The sequence below is a fragment of the Archocentrus centrarchus genome, chromosome 13, assembly GCF_007364275.1.
Source record: "Archocentrus centrarchus isolate MPI-CPG fArcCen1 chromosome 13, fArcCen1, whole genome shotgun sequence".
NCBI lineage: Eukaryota > Metazoa > Chordata > Actinopteri > Cichliformes > Cichlidae > Archocentrus > Archocentrus centrarchus.
In genome coordinates, this window is record NC_044358.1 from 30,322,235 (window position 1) to 30,335,780 (window position 13,546).

A 13,546-nucleotide genomic window follows, 5' to 3' on the forward strand; every position below is an offset into this window, starting at 1 on the left:
TCCATGTATGCCCTAGCATCTTGCACCCTGCTGTTATGTGGTGGATTGTCTCAGGGGCATTTCTGCACAGCCTGCACCTGGGGTCTTGCCTGTTGTGGTAGACCCCAGCCTCTATCAATTTTGTGCTTCAAGCATGTTCCTGTGCTGCCATGATTAATGCATCTGTGCTGTTTTTCTACCCTTTGTTCAGCCATTGGTAGGATTTTTCAATATCAGCCATCATGTCCTTCCATCATGGCTGCTGTTCTTGCGCCTCTTCTTTGAAACCCTCCATGCATGGTAAGGAGCTTTCTTGTCTTGATGTCAGTGGCTTCCATCTCCTCCTTTGGCTATCTTATTATCCCAGCGGAGTCTCTGACAACTGGCAGGGTGTAGGTGTTGATTGCCTGGATCTTGTTTTGTCTCTTCAGGACTTGCCTCACTCTCTGCAGGTACTTGGCGGTTGCAGCTTTCCTAGTGGCCTAGTGGTTCCTATTTGCATGTGGGATTCCAAGGTACTTGCCGTTGTAGTTGTCCTCAGTTTCTTCAATGTTGCCTTCTAGTAGTGCTATCCCCTCAGTTCTGCCTACCTTGCCTCTCTTTGTTGTCATCCGACTACACTTCTCTTGTCCGAATGACATTCCAGTGTCATTGCTGTAGACCCTAGTGGTGTGGATCAGTGAATCAATGTCTCGTTCACTCCTAACAGACAGCATGCATCCTGGCATACAGCTTGATGTCATCCATATAGGAGAGATGGCTGATGGTTTCTCCATTTAGCAGTCAGTATCCATAGCCATGTCTTGTTAATGACCTGGCTGAGGGTGTTCAGGTCTATGCAGAACAGCAGTGGGGACAGAACATCTCCTTGGTAAATCCCACACTTGATAGTGACTTGTGCAATTGCCTTGAAGTTGGCCTCTAATGTTGTTTTCCACATCCCTACTGAATTCCCATGAAGGCTCTTAAGTTCTAGGCATTCCAGGATCCATGTGTCATAGGCTTTCATTTAGTCAATCCAGGCAGTGCACAGATTGGTTTGGTCTTACAGTGTCGAGTGACTTCCCTATCTACCAGTACCTAGTGTTTGGTTCTGATGTTACTGCCGATTCCTTTCTGGGCCCCACTCATGTATAGAGCCATGTGCCTGCTCATCTTAGTCTCTATGATGCCTGACAGGAGTTTCCATGTTGTACTGAGGCAGGCTACTGGCCGATAGCTGGATGGCACCGGTCCCTTCTGGGGATCCTTGGGGGATCAAGACTGTCTGGGGGGCAGGCAGATCTCATATTGTTCCCCTGCCACTGAGAGTATACCTTGTATGGTTCAGGGGCCTGGTTTATTCTCCTGGCTTGTATCTCTCTGGTATACCTCTTCAAGCTGTTAGCCAAAGCTCTGAGTCTTTGCTTGGCAGTTTTTTAAGCCTCAGGTATGGACAGCTTGTTGTACTTCGTCTGCACCCTTTTTTTTCAGTCACACCTTTCTGTAGCTCTGACAGCTGGCTAACTTCCCTTTATGCTGCCTTGATTTTAACCTCTAGTCTAGTATAGCGTCTCAGCAGTTGCCAGGCAACAAGAGAGAGCATTTAGAGGCTAACAAGTGTGTTAATTAGCGTGTAGTTTAGAGGCTCTGTTTTTTTGTAACTGATGGACAGAGCAGGGCTAGGTCAGTTTCCAGTCTTTATATTAAGCTAAGCTGACAAGCTGTCAGCTGTAGTTTCATATTTAGTGGACAGAAAAGAGAGAGGTGTCAATTTTCTCACCCAACTCTCTGCCAGAAATTAAATAAATGCATCTTCCAAAATGTCAAACTATTCTTTGAAGCTGAACTTATTCTATTTCACACATACACATATACCACAGGCCATTTCCACTGGAACATCAACTACACTGAACCGCCTTAGCATCATTCAGCTAGCATATTATTAAAACAGCATGAATTGTGCATATATTTTATATATAATGTGCATATAATATACAATGTCATGATTGAAAATAAGTATACTGGCAGAAGTAACTTCTTTGTGGAGCTTTCATGTTCTCTCCGTGTCTGGGTGGATTATCCTCTCACAGTCCAAAAACATGAAAATGGATGAATCAAACTTATGTTACAGTAAAACCAGGCAAAGTTTTATTGTGGGTATGTGACGTAAAGCTGTGTTATCCTTTATCCCATGACTTGGAGTCTGTATAATAAAATCTAGTTGGAAGTGTGCAGTTTAGTATTCGTTTTTTTAATCCACTGACCAAATTATTTGTTTAGTCGCATGGAAATATTTTGTTGGCACTGGTTTCACCTCAAAGGTATATTACAACACAATCATTAAAGAAATATGTGTTGAAACATAGATAAAAAAGGGAGTACTGTAAGAGCTGCAAGGTATTTAGTCACCTTCTTGGCCTGAAGAGCCCTTTGGAAGAGGCGCAGAAAAGAGGCAAGGCTGAAGCGGTACATATTGTTGATCTTTGACAGGTCTGTGATAACAAAATACATCTTGCTAGCACTCTCTGCAAGAGGCAGGTAGGCATCCCGCTCCTAAAATAAAACAGAGAGACAGAGAAAGAAATAAAGTACCGCATATGTTGTAAAGAGTTACAACAGATAGATGGATGAACACAGAAAAAGGGACCGATATGCAGAAAATATAGGTGTGCAGGAAAGTAATTTCAAGTGTTTATTTCAATCAAGAAGAAGAACAGAGAGAGATAAATTAGGACAGACACAATGACTTATGATGAGAGAGGAGATGTGAGAGAAAGCAGAGGTGCATAGGACAGAGAAAGGAACCAGAGAGATTTAATAAAATACACAAAAAAACAGAGAAAAGTTTAAAAAAAAATAAAAAATCAGTTCTGGTGTAACACTGCACCCTAGAGGATGATTATTTAATGCATCTGCAATATGTCTAGGTTTTTACATATGTGCAGTCTCATGTTTGTAGCAATGTGTACTGAGAGTTGTATTGAAAGCGTGAATTTTAATCCACTTTGTTAAAAGAATATGACAAATACTTGTTAATTTGTTACAAGAGGTGGGAACCCATGGTTGACGTGACTTGGAATGTGCCATACAGTTTGTTATATTGCTCATTTTAATCAATTTTATATAGGTTTTGTTTACTTGGTTAGGTTTACATTCTTTGAAACTGACAGCATTGTATATCTATCTACATCTCTTGTGTTAATAATTATTTAACAACTGCTTTATGCGGTCTGAAATCAGTTGTTGGAAAGTACAACATATTGAAGAAAAAACCACCCTGAATTGTTGCTGTCAGCTAGCCAGGGTCTCCAGTTATCTGTCAAAGATTACAAGTTACAGCCTTTCGATTTTCACTTACAAGCTTTTGAACTATTAAGAGGCAGAGTTTGCCTCACGAACATCAAGGCAGGTCATCCATGGGGAAGGCCAACATAACTCAAACTGCTAATACGTAAGTGGTACTCCATGTTAACTTTTAAAACTCAATCAAAAAAAATTAACTTGTCAAACGGCAAGTACATGGCATTTTAACAGCCTTTGTGTGTGTATGTGTGTGGCTGAAGTACCTGGTCCAACGATGCCTGCAGCCTGTGTGATTCCAGTAGTGACTCCTGGATCAGGGCACTGCTAGCCTTGGTCTGGTTCAGACTGTCTATTAGCTCCCTGTTCTCCAGAATATTCCCCTGAGCTGTAGCCAAGGTCTGACTCAGAAAAAAAGACAGATGGATAGGTTGCAACAGATCAGTGAGAAAGAAGCGAAAGAATTACATAAGAAAGATTATGCTCTCATGTGTCTGTTAATTGGAAAAAAAGAAATCTCTGATCTGTATAAGTTGCAACGAAAAAGACAAGCTGTTTGGACAAGGCCTCATGTGGGGCATTTGTTCATTGTGTCTTATTTAAGTTTTCATTGGGTGCCATGACTCTCCCACCAAATGTTGTGAAATCTATTCTCTGAAATCAAGTGATAAAATTTATTCAAATAAATTCAAATAAAATAGATGAGAAAGCAGCAGAGCATGGAAATGTCAAGTCAAATATGCTCCTACAATTCAAGAATAATTACATGTCTAGTACCACTGAAGCACTGACATCTTCGCATCCGTGTATGTATTTGTGTGTGCGTGCGTGTGTGTGTGTCTCTTCAGATTTCCCTTAGACAAAAAAAATGATTATTAGGGTGAGTTCCACAATGTCTCTCAACAATGTGTGCATGTTTCTCTGACAACAATGGTATCCTGTATGCATTAAGTTCTGTTCAGCTGTTGCCTGAAAGTAAAGGAAGTATGTTAAGCATTTACCCAGTAAATGACAATACGTTGTGGATTAACTGAAGGCAGACACTGTAAATTAGCAAACTGTTCCCTGACTTTGTTCACCTGTGCACTATGCTCCAAGGTCTGCTTGGCCAAATATCTGTCCCTAAACTACAGGCAGTGTCCTAAGCATTTTCCTGTATTCCTCAGATAAGGGCGGCTGAGTAAGCCACACCTGTTGCCACACCAAAGTCAAAGTAGACATCAGTCTGCCAGGCTCTCTGGTCATCAAAGCAAAAGCCTGGAGCAAAGCATCACTCAAGCTCTTTGTCAAGGCATCAACATCAGCAGCGTGAAGAGTTTGGGACAGAGCTAGAACCAAGTAGGAAAGAAATTTCTCATCCAAGTCGCTATATCATAACTCTTGGTAAGGTCATCAATGATTCTACACTGTGGGCATGGGTAACAGTTAACTGGCCTGAGGCATTTATCTGGAGATACTATCAGAGAAGCAATAGAGGCATCAATAGCAGGCATTTGGTCCAAGCCATACTGGGCAGCATCCTTCATAGCTGCCAGGGCTCTACAGTCACTTGGCAAGTGGGCAAATGCCTTGGGGTCTGGCCAGCATCTCTGGACCTTGTCAATGTAGGGAACAGACGGAGGAACCCTCAAGGCAGAATGTTGAGGAGCACGTCAGAAAAAGGCGCTGGATGGAGCAGCCTCTACAGGACCCGCATCCAGGCTAAGCCGTATAGCTAATTGAATGGCTTGTTTCATTGAGGAATAAGTTTCCTCAGAGTCCTTTAGGGAATCCATATCTGACCCATGGGAACCAGGAACCAAGCAGAGGGAAGACTCCTCCTGGCTTCCTGTTTCCTTAACAGATCAAGCAAACAAGTCACCGCCGACAACTGTTTGGTGGGGAGGCAGCAGAAGGACTTAATGAAAATGGTCTTAACCCATGCAGACTCTGAGGCCAGTGTGTCTACTTTAAGTGGCAGCTGTTCCTCACCCCTTTGTTTTATCCTGCTCTGGGCATCACCTTGGGTTTACCTGTGGCACTTAGCACCTAAGGGGAGCTAAATGCAGGCCCCCTGAAAGGGCCAAGTCAGCCTCAGCAAAGTTACTGTCAAACCAGGCCAGGCTCACAGTCCTCTCAGCTAATGGCATGCAGCTGCAGCTGGTGCAAGCATCATCTGTCAGAGCCTACCTTAGATGTTAACTGCCAAGACACAATGAGCATCTGTCATGTCCATCCGCTGGGCTAAGAGGGACCAAGCGAGCTACAGATAGAAACCCTAATTGGCTGCAGGATAGATTACCTGTGCCAATTTGAAGAGGTAAGATTTTGATAAGTGGCGTAGCAGTGGGGCAGGAGCACTCATCTTAATCCAGCAAAACGAGCAGGTGTAATACTGCCAGATTAGCAATGTGGAATAAGAGCGAAAAGCACTCAGCCACTAGTTCAGAAGTAGAGGTTATTTGAGTTACTGTTGCCTTCCTATCAAGTCAAAGCAGTCTGGCCGTTCTCCTCACTGGACATTTTCTCTTCTTCAGACATTCTCTGTAAACCCTAGAGATGGTTGTGTGGGAAAACCCCAGTAGACCAGCAGTTTCTGAAATACTCAGATGAGCTAATCTGCTTTGTTCCGAGTCACTTAAATCATCTTTCTTCTGATGCTCAATTTGAACTCCAGCAGGTTTTCTTGACCATGTCTACATGCCTAAATGCACTAAGTTGCCTGATCAACTATTTGCATTAACAAGTAGTTGAACAGGTGTACCCAAAAAAATGACTGGTGGGTGTATCTGCATATGAGTTTGTGGAATCTGTAGGTAAAAGGTGAGATTTTTAGCATCGGAAGGTTTCTGTTTTCTGTTTATACTCTGTCCAAGTAGTACTGACCACTCAGGTTTGAGTGGGCTTTGGCTGTATACAGCTACGTAAATTAGCTATGTTGACAGCAAAATTTCCCCAAACTCATTAAACTAAACTTCAGTACCAAGCAATAAGAGTTTCTGGTTTTGATGAAGTGCTCCATCATATGTGTCAATGTTCAGGGGAGGGAAACTGATCGCAGCACTAGCAACTCCTCCTGCTCAGTCTGTACACACTGTTTTATTCTGTCTATCATTCCCTCCTCAGACTTAGTCCTCTTCAGTGGGAAGGAGCAACAACAAGATCTGCAGTGCAGAGGGAACTGAACATTCACACTGGGATAAAAGGAAGTTTCCCCAAAATAATATCATCATATTATAATAATATACCCACATTCAGGTCCATAGATACTTGGGCTCTGACATAATCCCAAATTGGCCTCTGTGTGCCATCACAGTGGAATTGGCATAAAGCATCAAGACACAACTGAAGTGTAGACTTGCTGCTTTATTCAGGGGCTTTCATCAAAAATTACTGCATTTTTTGGGTATTGATTAAATGCTTAATTAATAACTTTTTATTTTTAAAAAAGGAGTAGTAATGCTATATTATACTTACAGACACAACTGTATGCAGCATACCTTGATAACTTTTTAATCCTCTATATTGCTCTCATAGTATATGTTAGCTTGAGTACCTCCAATAGTGATTCTTCCAGCTGAGCCAGCTGTATCTTCTTGTCCTCCTCTTGTTGCAGTAGCTTCGTTTTCTCAGTCTCCAGTTCTGGCTTTTCTTGCTGGATGGTCAATGCTAGCAGCTAACATACAGACACACAAATAAACAGCCAAATGGAGACACAGTGTGATGACAACATAAAGAAAATACCCCATGCATTTGTATTAATAACTGTAAAAGTCCTTACCTCACATGGATTGTGCTCATTAAACACATTTTAAACTACTAACATTGTAAATTGTATATGGGTTTGTGTGTTAGTGCGGGTTACGTGGGTTACCTGTCCCCGCAAACCTGCCCTGGTTGTAGTGAAGTTGACCTCGGTAACCACTGAGACGGCATCAGGAGGGATGAAGGGACTGGGATTCCTTGTTGCCAGGAAGAGACGGAACTCCTCATTGTAATCAATAACCTTGTCTCCTATCTGGACCACATATCTAGGACCTGCACATCAGCATAGACACATATGGACTTATAACATAGATCTCTAGTGGCTGCTTTATCCTATTTTTTTGGTCCTTTTACTTTTCTCCCTCTACTTTCTTCCCTTTCTGTCGTCTAAATGTCCGTAGTGCAGAACTGTCATGGCTTTGTCTCAGCACTTTTTTTATTTCTTGTTCAACATCACTTTTAAGTGGATAACTTGCCCTTTCGCATACTGTTTCTGCCCCCGCTCTCTCCAATTCAGCTTCAAATAGCCAACCGCCTCTCCCTGGATGATTCAGAGCCTTATGAATCACCCTTAATTTTTACAGGTATGTTTTCAACTTCTGTTTTTTTTTATGTGATTAGTATGCAGTTATCTAAAACGAGAAACTGAAGTATAACTGGTTATATAAGACCCTTCAAAATCAGTCATGTATGAATCCAGGCTGTATTTTGGGCTTTTTTTTTCCTTTCAATTTTATAAGACAATTTCAAAGAGTATTCATCCATAAAATAGAATGACCACAGCACTACAGAGCATGTTTTTTTTTAGTATAGAAAATTTTAATATCCAAGAACTGCAAAGTTTTTGAGCTGTCTGAAATATTCAGTGGTTAAAACAACCACCATTATGGAATTTTGAGGACTATGAACTGGCAGTGTTCTGCTATGTATAATTCAGTAAGCATGTTAATAACACAGTATGTACATACAGTATGCAAATAATACATATATGAAGAGCTACATCCTATAAGTAAGTGGACAGGCTATCCCCTGTGTGAATCAGAGTTATGTTATTCATGTCTGGTACATACATGTTTCTTATGTATGCGTGTGACATCTGCATGCACTTGTAGAAAAATGAATATGACAGCTCTAGGATCTACAGTATTGGATTCTCATATATACAAAAAAAAAAAAAAATCGAAATTCAACAGTCTAATTTGCTCAGTCTCCTAGCACTCTCATTCTTTCTAAAAGGCAAGGAACAAAGACTGGGTAATTCAAGGAAAATCAATAAGTGAGCTCCTACTGAGAAACTACCACTCTTTACCTGAAAGGTCTATTTCTGTGATTGTACAAATAATGGGAACTGACAGATAGAAAGCAATTACATCTTATGTACCAAAGAGTGATAATGAAGCAAATCTGGTTTCTTTTTTTCAGTTATTGTTATTTATCTATCGTCTCCTTTGTTCACACTTTTCTTTTTCATTTGTACTGCTCCCCCACAACATCCTCATTAACTCCTTAAAATATAACTAAAATGATCACTTTACTGTACGCTCAACATAATGGAAATGGCACAAAGACTGTTTAAAAGAAAAAAAACTAAAGCAGAGGCAAGTTATTAATATCACTAACATTAAGACATACTACTGAAAATATGAGACTTGAGACAGGATATAATAAAAATCATCTGGTCCTTGGTAGGTCTTAAAATTAGATAAATACAACCTCAGAAAAACTACAAAATATGTTGTATTACACATTGTTATTATTTATTTAAGATAAATTGAACCAAAATGCAGAAGCAGTATGTAAAAAACTAAGCACACTCTTACTGCTCCAATAGGAATTGATAGTATAAGCAGCAGCCAATTGCTGCTAATCAAATTCACTTGATTAACTAATCATCTGCAATTGTGAGCACATCTATAAAAGCAAAGGTTTTTGCAGGTCAGGTGTGTTTTAACACAATGCCAGGAGTAAATGATGGGCAATGACAAAGCAACTGCAACTGCAATTAATGCTGTGCATTAATCTGGGAAGGGAAATTGAAGTCCATAATTCTACAGTGAAAAAAATAATTCAAAATTGGAAAACATTCACAACAGATGCTGATCTTCCCAGGACTAGGAAGATCAAGTCCCAGCAAATTCAACCCAAGGTCAGACCATGCAGTGCTCAGAGAAACTGAAGAAAACCCAAGACTCGAGCCACCCCTCACTTGCTAAATGGTAAATGGACTGGTTCTTATATAGCGCTTTTCTACTCTTCTTTGAGCACTCAAAGCACTTTGTATAACATGCTTCATTCACTTATTCACACACACATTCATACAACCACTTCTTTCTGTGGCTAAGTGCTTTCTAGCTAACATTCACACACATTCATACTCTGACGGTCGCATCAGAGAACAACTCTGGGTTCAGTATCTTGCCCAAGGATACTTTGCTAAAAATTGAAGGTATCCCCAATCAGATGGTGTTTTATGGGAGATCAAAATTGTATGATACATTTCTGTATCTTTATCAGGTCACTGCTGGATTTTTCCTGTTTCTTAAGAATGTGACTAGGATGCTATTCATTTGCTTTAAGCAGTTTTTTTTTTTTTTTCTTTAGGCCTGCCAGTTCTTCTTTTGTGATCAACTTTCCAGTTTCCCAGTTTTCTTAAGGACACACCTCCCACCATGTACAGACATGCCAGGTTTTCAGCTAATAGCTCTTTAAGAAACACCTTGTTGGTGCAAAAATATGATTTTATGCCTGTTAAACTGTTATCTTTAGCATTTTTCATAGATTCAGCTAAAGAAATGGGAACAGATGATCTTGTTTTTGTGAAGGGGTTTTTAATTGGTTCTTTACTGGTTCATCTTTTGAGTTAGGTACATAGAGAAGGCATTCACTTAAAGTTATTGCTGCCAAAGGTGGTTCTACTAGCCATTGAGTCATGGGACATACTTAGTTTTTCAAACACTGCATCTGCATTTTGGCTTAGATTTTCCTAAATAACTAATGGCACAGTGTAATTCACCTTGGTTTGTATTTCCCTAATTTAAAATATGATAAGGACTAGATATTCTTTTTATGTCCTGATATTAAAAAAAAAACCTTTGAACTGGCAGCAGGTGTGCTTTCTTTTTACTATGACTGTACATAGCTATTGTGGAAAGGTCTTGAGCGAATACAAAATAAAGCCTGAATAGTCGATAATTAACCATTTGATTTACTTAATATTTTACAGAGTAAGGCTTCTGAGAGTGAGAAGGAGTCCTGTGATGGCCCAATGCACTAGTCAGGATTGGTTAATTAAACTTTCAGGCAATATCCCTCAGAATGGGATTTCACTACGCTGCAGAAAAGTAGCCCCTGGATAGAGGTGAGGAGTCAGCAACCTAAGGTTGCTTAAGCCTATGAATTATGCCCAAAAGAGTTCTTCAGCCCAACTTTGTATGAAATTGGTGTCTGTGCTTGTGTGTGTGTGTGTGTGTGTGTGTGTGTGTGTGTGTGTGTGTGTGTGTGTGTGTGTGTGTGTGTGTGTGTGTGTGTGTGTGTGTGTGTATACCCTGTGCTATGAGGTCTCTCCTCAGCAGCGGATAGAGCACAGGTTCAACTCCATCCATCTCTTGGATGATAAGGGTTTTTCCAAATCTGACTGCCAGCTCTAGGGATGTCATGAAGTTATTATCCTATAGAGAAACGCACACAGACACCCAGTAGTAAGAGATTATGTGAAATTTTAGAGCTGACTGGAAACACAGCTGGTGGAAGGAAGAGTAATTATAGTAATAGTAGTACTATTACTGTACAAAACAATAAGAAAATAATTAAACAGTTACCAGTTAAATAAATATATTTTCACTCTAAAAGTAACATTTATAAACTAAGTACTAAGAATTAGAGTTTTTAAAAGTTTTTAAAGTAAAACAACATTTAAATATAAAAACAATAATTAAATTATTGTTTTGAGTGTACTTAATGATGATAATGTTGTAATTAATATGTAGTAATTAAGTAATGAATTATAGAGAATTAATATAATCATAATTATTTGCTAAAATCATTACTTGGACCAAGTGAGGCGTAAGGTAAGGTATGGTTAATGCTAGCTCCTAAATGACTGTATTTTAATGGACACAATAAACTTGGATTCACTAGACAAGAAGAAACAGATCAGTCAAGAATGTTTAATGGAAAACTTTGAAGAAGAAAAATGGGTTAGAACGGGGGTTACTTGATTTAAACTAAGCACATCACCAGTGTGTGTAAAGGAGTATGCAAAATCTAACAGATTAATGACCCTCCACTGTGCAATACATGTGATTGTGTGTCTTTACCTGCTGGTTGATAACCTCTAATCTGTGCTGCTTGAGATGAGTGCATAGCCACTCTGTAGCTCGGGATGATGGGTCGATCAGGAATGGACAGGCAACACTCTGAGTAAGGAACAATGAGAAAGTAGTGCATTTCAGCTGAAGTTGTTTTAGGATAGCTTTACTTATAAAGCACACAACTCAATGAGAAAAAGGATATGTATGTGTGTTTGCATGTAGTTTAGCCCTGTCACAGTACTGCCATACTTATCAATCAACACCAACTTCCTATACCAGGTACAGGAGTCTCTCTCTCACTGTGTGTGTGTGTGTGTGTGTGAGATAGAGAGACACACACACACACACACACACACACACACACACACACACACACACACACACACACACACACACACACACAGTGAGAGAGAATGACTGAAGTGTGCGGCATCTTGATGCCACAGTATAAAGAGCTCTCTAAGGCCTTTAGAAAAAATGTGTGCAAATGCTCATGAGCTGGACAAATGAGTTGAAATAAGTCATGTTACTATGACAAAGTCATCTACAAGTCTTGGATATCAAACCACTGCCAATTTACCCACAAGTAGATGCAGCTCATTTAGCCATATAGCAGACCATTTAATGTTCCCAAGAACGCCAAAATTTTACCGTGCATACTAAACATTCTGGGCATCATGGTGGCACAGTGTTTAGCACTGCTGCCTCACAGTTAGAATACCATCTGGAAGGCCCAGGTTCTACCTTGGCCCGGGCCTGTCTCTCTCTCTCTGTGGAGTTTGCATGTGCTCCCCGTGTCTGTGTGGGTTTCCTCCGGGTACTCCGGTTTCCTCCCACAGTCCAAAGACATGCACTTACTGGGGTTAGGTTAACTGGCTACTCTAAATTGCCCATGAGTGTGAATGTGAGTGTGGACGGTTGTCTATCTTTCTGTGTTGGCCCTGCGACAGGCTGGCAACCTGTACAGGGTGTAACCTGCCTCATGCCCTATGACAGCTGGGATAGGCTCCAGCCCCCCCACGACCCTGAACAGGATAAGCGGAAGTGAATGGATGGATGGATGGATGGATGGATGGATGGATGGATACTAAACATTCTACAATCAGAAATGCATTGCAAGTATTGAAAATGCATGGGAGACCTGCCAGGGAGAGAATTTGCTTTGCAATGAATGTATAGGCCATAAGAGCTGTCTTTTTACGAATAATAATAATAACTGTTTGGCACAGAAAGAGGCATTTTTGGCAAGTGAGTGCTGACTTTTTCCACATTTCTCCACAGAAAAACTTTAGAGTATAGCATTAAGTGAATTAACCTTTTGGGGTATTGATCTGGTCAGTTAAGTAGCAAAGGGGGTGTTAATCAGTTTCAATCAGTTGGTATTAATCAACTTCTAGTCTCTACTGGTAGCGTGGTAGTCCAACTCCTCCATGATGGTGCATCAATACGTGTCATTGCCAGAAGGTTTGCTACGTCTACAGGAGACAAGCAGTTACTTTAGGAGAGTGCTTTCCAAAGATGAGAACAGGTTCACCTTGAGCGCGTGTGACAGACGAGAAAGGGTCTCGATGGTCTGGGGAGGCATATCCATGGAGGGACACACAGACCTCTACAGGCTAGGCAACAGCACATTTTCAGCATGCTTACAAGCACATGAGAGCCATATAAACTACTGAGTACCATTTTGAGTTCCTGCAATGAAATTTCAGCAAAATGGACTACTGTGCTGCATTTTTTTTTCTCACTTTGATCTTTGGGGTGTCTTTGAATTCAGCCATCTGTAGGTTGATCATTTTAATTTCCATCAAGTGATTTGGCATCCTTTCATTTCTAATATATTACCCAGTCCATATCAGTAGTGATATCCAGCATGATTTTTTTCCCTATGAGATTTGATGTGTTGTCAAAGTGTTCCTTTAATTTTTTGAGCACTGTCTATGTATATGTATATGTGTGTGTGTGTGTGTGTGTGTGTGTGTGTGTGTGTGTGTGTGTGTGTGTGTGTGTGTGTGTGTGTGTGTGTGTGCGCGCGCATTCATGTGTGTTTGAGCATGCAACTCAATGCATTTATGCATGTAGACATAGTCCTTCTGAATGACCTTCTGAATGGGAAAGAAGTGACTTTCAGTGTAGCATGGTTGTTGGTGCCATACAGGCTGGTCTGACTCAAATTGCTGATTTTCCCAAACAGCCATCCCTAAGGTGAAAATAGAATGGTCTGAAAAACAGAA

At 40.5% G+C, this 13,546-nt stretch overlaps 1 protein-coding gene across 3 annotated transcripts in view; it reads right to left on the reverse strand.

The window, feature by feature from the left end:
* Window positions 1–13,546, reverse strand: part of dync2h1 (dynein cytoplasmic 2 heavy chain 1) — a 133,803-nt gene that overhangs the window by 60,358 nt on the left and 59,899 nt on the right. For all 3 annotated transcript variants that reach the window (XM_030744320.1, XM_030744321.1, XM_030744319.1), the window contains 6 exons: window positions 11,322–11,420; window positions 10,550–10,673; window positions 7,115–7,278; window positions 6,797–6,916; window positions 3,528–3,662; window positions 2,371–2,514 (listed from right to left, as the gene is read on the reverse strand). In XM_030744320.1, the coding sequence (XP_030600180.1) occupies window positions 2,371–2,514; window positions 3,528–3,662; window positions 6,797–6,916; window positions 7,115–7,278; window positions 10,550–10,673; window positions 11,322–11,420 (786 nt within the window). The remainder of the gene's footprint in view (window positions 1–2,370; window positions 2,515–3,527; window positions 3,663–6,796; window positions 6,917–7,114; window positions 7,279–10,549; window positions 10,674–11,321; window positions 11,421–13,546) is intronic.